The 6,000-nt window shown below is 42.3% G+C and overlaps 1 protein-coding gene across 1 annotated transcript in view; it reads left to right on the top strand.

Moving 5' to 3' along the window:
* Positions 1–4,321: 4,321 nt before the first annotated feature.
* The window catches only part of CIB3 (calcium and integrin binding family member 3), a 38,054-nt gene continuing 36,375 nt past the window's right edge, over positions 4,322–6,000 (top strand). The window contains exons 1-2 of the mRNA XM_078670901.1: positions 4,322–4,428; positions 4,834–4,868. Of these exons, the coding sequence (XP_078527027.1) occupies positions 4,378–4,428; positions 4,834–4,868 (86 nt within the window). The 5' untranslated portion in view covers positions 4,322–4,377. The remainder of the gene's footprint in view (positions 4,429–4,833; positions 4,869–6,000) is intronic.

Genomic DNA, 6,000 nt, shown 5'->3' with positions numbered 1-6,000 from the left:
GCGGGGCGAGTGGGGAAGGAAGTGAACAGACGACGGGATAGGGAAAGTAAAATTAAAAAATAAATAAAATCACTTACCTTGCACTCGCCGCATCGCCGAGTCGCGATGCGTTGAGTGGAAGGTTAGTGGTTTTATTTATTTCTAGGTTGAGCCTGGGCAGCGCGTGCGCTGCTCTACGAGCCATGCTGTATTGAGTTAGGGATGTGAAGCCCCATATTTTTCATTGGTTTGTGTCATTTGTAAATTCTGGCTTCTGATTCCTTAATCGCCTTGTTAGATCCTCCCTAGTACCGCATTGTCTTCATTTGAAACCTCCCATGGTGATTGGCCCTTTTACTTCTGTTGCAACACCGTATGTTTTACTTAAGTCTGCCAACACTATTTTCTTTAATGAGTTTCTCCTACTGCAGGCACGACGTGCTTTCCTTACATTCATCGCACCACGCACGCTTTCACTTTCCAAGCAGACGGAACAATGGCAGCTGCTACTTTGGAATGCCATAGGTCTCGCATTTACAAGAGTTTGAGTTATTGGCATTGTAAATGCCAACAGCCTAAACTCTCGCAAATGAGAGACCTATGGCATTGCAAATATTTTTTTTATTGTCAAAACCCCCATGCCGCCCTTTCACGTGCATGAAGGCCGCGCCCCTTTCTTTAAAAGAGCTGGGTCTAAGGAAAGGTGCGCAGCCCCTATTAAAGTAAAACCATGGCATGGGGATTTAAAAAAAAAAAAAGCATTTGTTTGACAAGCAATGCTTACAATTTTTTATTTTTTTTCCATGTCGCGGTTTCACTTTAATAGCGCTGCGCACCTTTCTTTAGACACGGCTCTTGCTCTTCTAAAGAAAATGGCGTGACCTTCAAGCACGTGAAAGTGTGCATGGGGGCTTTAACAGCCAAAAAAAAAACGATTTGCAATGTAATAAGTCTCGCATTTGCGAGAGTTTAGGCTGTTGGCATTTACAATGCCAATAGCTCAAAATCTCATAAATGTGAGACCTATTGCATTGCAAAGGCTTGTTTCCTTTTACTTTCCCTATCCCATCTTCTGTCCCCGCCCAACTGCTCTTACCTGTGCCGACCACGCCTGGTTTTGAAGGTCTTAAGAAATGATGCTTACTTTGAAAAATATTGTGCTTTAAGTACCTCTAACGCACTGCCCCTCAAGCCCCCCCTTAGGCTCTGCTACTCATACAGAGCTTAATTTGTAAAAAACATAAGCGCCAGGGCCCTCGCCAGGAGCTGCTGCAGCTTGCACCACCCATTGCCCCTGCCAGCGCTGCCAATGGCCAGCCGCGGTCCCTGCAGGTAGCAGCGGTGGGGATGGGTAAGAGGGGATTTCGAGGGACGATGCTGAGGGAAAATTAAATAAATATTTAACTTTTTCTCAGCATTGTCCCTCGAAATCCCCCCTTAACCGGCCTCACCACCCTACCGCAGTTACCAGCAAGGACCGTGGCTGCACTACCAACACAATTACTAATCATCACACTCTCTTACAAGTGTGACAATTCAGCCTACTCCAGGCCCCCAAAGCTATAAGAATGGCTGGGGCGGCAGTCAATTGTCCTTTTTAGCAGCGCCACCATGTGGCAGACTGGTACAAGTCCCGGTGGTGACATTAAAGTGTCGGTGCTGAGCACTGGAAACCACCTGCTCAAATTAAGCACTGTTTTCATATGATGTATTTTCACAAGATACTCCAGTGTAATTGTTGGGAAATCTGAAGTTTACCCGCCCAATCTTACTGACAAAGCTACGACACTGTTTCTTAGCCAAGAATCAGGGCCGGTCAGAGCTTAATTCTTGTGTGGAATTCCACTGTGCACAATTATAAGGGGTCTCTCCTACCTACCCTGGATTTTCCTGGTGCGGAAACATGAGGCCCAATTTTACCAGCCAGAAAATCTATGTGGTAAAATCGCATAGGGTAAGGACTGCCTTGCAACTCGAACCCATTGCACCGCCCTTAACTCGAGCCTTACAGACTAGTCACCAGGTGATATTCACCCCTGTGTTCCCCCACTCACGCAGAGAGGTTCTGCAGACACTTTCCATTGGCTTAGAGCAGGTTGTAAATGTCTGTCTTAAATCCCCTTGGAATTATGAATAATGTCCATTATTGGGTCTGCACAGTTATTCCCCATTCCAAGGGGTAATACTCTTACTTAAAGGAATTATGTGCCCAAGAAGCCGGCAAGTTTAAGTAATTCCAAACACCTGTAACCTAAACACAGAATTTCTCCAAACTTTTGATTGGGACCATAGTGGTTGAGGGTGTCAAACATGACGTGTGAATAACAACGTGTTAAATAAAGTGCTTGAATTCGTCGCAGCCAATTGTAATTGCTCTAGGATGCCCTAAAGTCCATTGGTTTTGGTCCAATCGTCTCCAGATCACCCTTAGTCTGCCCAAAGCACAGTGCAGCCCAAACTTCCATGCTTCCAATCCCGTGCACCAATGCACATGTGACCCCAGACCTGGTGAGCCCTTGCTAGGCTTCATCAAGGAAGTGCTGCTTGTGCCCTATTCCACAGCCAGCCATGGGACCCATGCAGCGCGCGTCTGGAGTCGCTCGTCTTCCCATGTGATGGACACGTGACCTAGCACTATGTTCCATTATGGGCAGGATAACAACAGATTTGAATATGGTTAGTCCCTGCCTGTAGTGACCAAGTGCACACAAACGATGGAATGGAATGTGGAGCAGAGTCGTCACCACTGGCTGAGATTAATTCAAGCATTCATTCCATAACTTTTTTGATACTGATGAACAACCCTAATTGGCATGCTGTTACCCGGATGTGGGTTCCACTTCTCGCTGAGCCATAGGAGATACCTGTATCGCAATGCAGAGGCACAAAGCAGTCAAAATATGTCTAGGGCATAACATAGCATGACATAACACTGCATACCAAAACATAACATAACAACAACAAAAAATAGCAAAACATAACATTGCATAACATAACAACATAACAGAATATAACATAACAAAATAGCATAACATAACTTTGCATAACATATCATTGCATAACATAACATAAGATATAACATAAGATTGCATAACATAACATAGCAAGATATAATGTAACATAAGATTGCATAACATAACAACCACAAAATACCATAGCATAAAATAACATTGCTTAACATAACAACAAAATAACATAACATAAAATAACATTGCTTAACATAACAACAACAAAATACCATAGCATAACATAACAGTTCGGTTAGCCACTGTGCCTTTCGAGGCAGGAATAAACCCTATTTGTTTACGAGTGGTCTTCATCTATCTACAGTGGCACAATGAGTCTACAATCTTATGCGTGTCTCTCTGAAATATGTGAGTGAAACTCTATGTACGGGTACCGGTAAGATTAATTTACAGCTCAAGTTTGCCAAGAAAAAGGCATCGTCGAGTTCATAGAATCTTCACTTTTATCTGCAGAAAGACGTGGCGCTGATCTGGCACTTCAGTTCATTTATTTACAGACTTTTATTGTATTCTTGTAGTATTAGAGAGTTTCTACTGGTCACGGACAATTCTCCCACCAGTGTACTTATTAAGACAGTTTATCCATTGCTTGCCAACTTACCGGAAAGAAGGCTGGGACAAAACAGGGTGATTCTCACATAACCATATGGAATTCAAAACAAGGTGCATTTCTTTAAAGGCACAGAAAGATCAGGTCATTTGCCAATGAAAAATCTCATTTCTAAGCCTCGATTCCTGGAAAGGATTGGGGTATCAAATATCTGCTTCTGGGCCTCGAAGTATTTCGACCCTTCAAAAGGACACAATTGACGCATTCTTTTCAGACTTAATATATTCCAGCGGTAAGGGAATGTTCTGAGTTTTACCAATGGCTAGCACTGAATATTACCCACAAGTAAGTCATTGAATAGAGTGCAATGCATGAAAATGCTAGGATGTAATTAAATGTAAATTATTTTTTCCCTATTGCAGAAGTTATATGTTATTCTAATAAAGTTGAGATATTGTTTAGAAAGGGATCTCCCTCCATCTTCTTCTGCAGGAGGTCAGGTAGGGAAGGAGGCGCTTTACCGGCTGCTGGGTTCAATGTTGTAATATGAGTCTCGGTTGAGCATGCAGTTGGCGGTGCAAGCGTCGACGCGTATTTCTGTGCACTTGGCTGTAACTGGATGGGAGGCTTTCTTCGCTCAGACTAAAGATTCGATGAAATGCCCCTATTATGGTTCTGACCAGGGGGGAGCGAGGGATCCGGCCACCTGATCCCTGCCCGCCTCTTTGCCCCATTGTTCTGGTTTTTCATATCTCAGTATGTGGCTGTCCCATAAAGGCCATCTTCGGAGGGAAAGCATGGTCGCCGGATGCTGTCGCGAGAATGGGCAACAAGCAGACTATTTTCACCACTGAACAGCTTGATACGTACCAGGTGAGAGTTTACGACAGCAAAACCGAAAAGCAGTGAAAGATAAGGAAATTTGGTAGGAAGCGTTGGGGTTGCAAAGGATATTGATCAAGAGCCTCTTCAATGTCCTAGACCCAAAGATAGCAAATTCAAATATTAAATTTACAAGGACAATTTAAGTGGGATTCTAGGACTGTGGAGTAGCACAGTCCGCCCTTTGCTTGTTGAAAATGTTGAAACTATACCAAGAGCATTTATTTTACTGTAGGATGTAAAATTGCATAATTCTGACGCTCTTGTCGAAATAATGCAATGCTCTTCTTTTGTGTAGACAGACATATTTTGTAAGGTCTAAAAAGCATAAGATAATATTTTGAGTGTTTACATAAAGGGGGGAAACAAACCGTGTCTATTTTTTTTATATTACAGGATTGCACATTCTTCACAAGAAAGGAAATTCTCAGGTGAGTCTGAAAGTGTTGTTTTGTCCTCTAATAGAACATTTTGAGTTCAACACTCTATGCACAACTACTCTCTGTAGAAAGAGGATTCTTTGGTGGCGAAGCAGTTTCTTAATCTGTGAGAAGATTCCAAGTGTGGGTGACCCTATATTGTAATTAAAGAGTTGAATTACGTGTATGACCTACCGGGAGAACCTAGTGCATAAAGCCTCAAGCGCCCGTCATGTCCCACGTTGTGTACACACTATCCGCGTGTGCTGGAGGTTGCTTCGCACAGGGCTGCCTCTGCACTCTTAAGCAACTTCAATTGTGGCCTTTGAGGCTCTCTCAAATACAAGAAATATATAAATGGCATAAAGGAAATGCAAAACATTGAATACGTCCAAACGATATAGTCTCTCTTATGCAATTCCTATGGTACAATGGATTGTAGAGTAATTCTAAAGACGGCGACATGTGGTCCATATGGCGTCAATCGCTAATAATGAGTACATTATAATAATGTTAATTATCAATGGACAGCAGGTCAGTGCAGAGTTCAGAATGTATCATTTAGGGTCATCAGGAGTAGATCTGTCAATCAAGGGGATACCCTGCTTGGCTCCAGTTATACCTTTAATTCACTGCTAGGACATTCAAATGCACTCATGCTGTTAAACTTTGAAAATACATGCCGCTCTGTCTATGCCTTTGAAACCCAGCATTATACCACCCCTTGCATTATTTCTTATGGTTACTGTCGTGTTTTTTAGATCAAGGCATGTAATATTTTACTCCTCACTTTTTTAGAGTTGTAATTAATATCTACATATTTATTTCTATCATGCTTTTGTTGATACTTCCCTAAATAATACATTTTTGGCAGACAAAGACTTGTGATGATTAATGCAATGTAATTTTGTTTGTATAAAGCAGTGCGTGCCATGAAAAACTGGTTTAACTGAACGCCATGAATGCGGCTTTGAGTTTTTAGCCAGAATCCTGATTACAAAGGACATGAAATAGGATTCTGTTCTGCAACAGAAATTGGCATTTGTGATATAGGAGACAGACCTAGCCAACTTATTAAAAAAAGACAATTAAAAAAGGGAGCAATTATCTTCAGTGGATATGTACATGGCACGGCTGCTGCCCA

This window comes from Lissotriton helveticus, chromosome 12, assembly GCF_964261635.1.
Source record: "Lissotriton helveticus chromosome 12, aLisHel1.1, whole genome shotgun sequence".
Lineage (NCBI taxonomy): Eukaryota > Metazoa > Chordata > Amphibia > Caudata > Salamandridae > Lissotriton > Lissotriton helveticus.
This window is presented reverse-complemented; position numbering and strand designations above follow the sequence as displayed.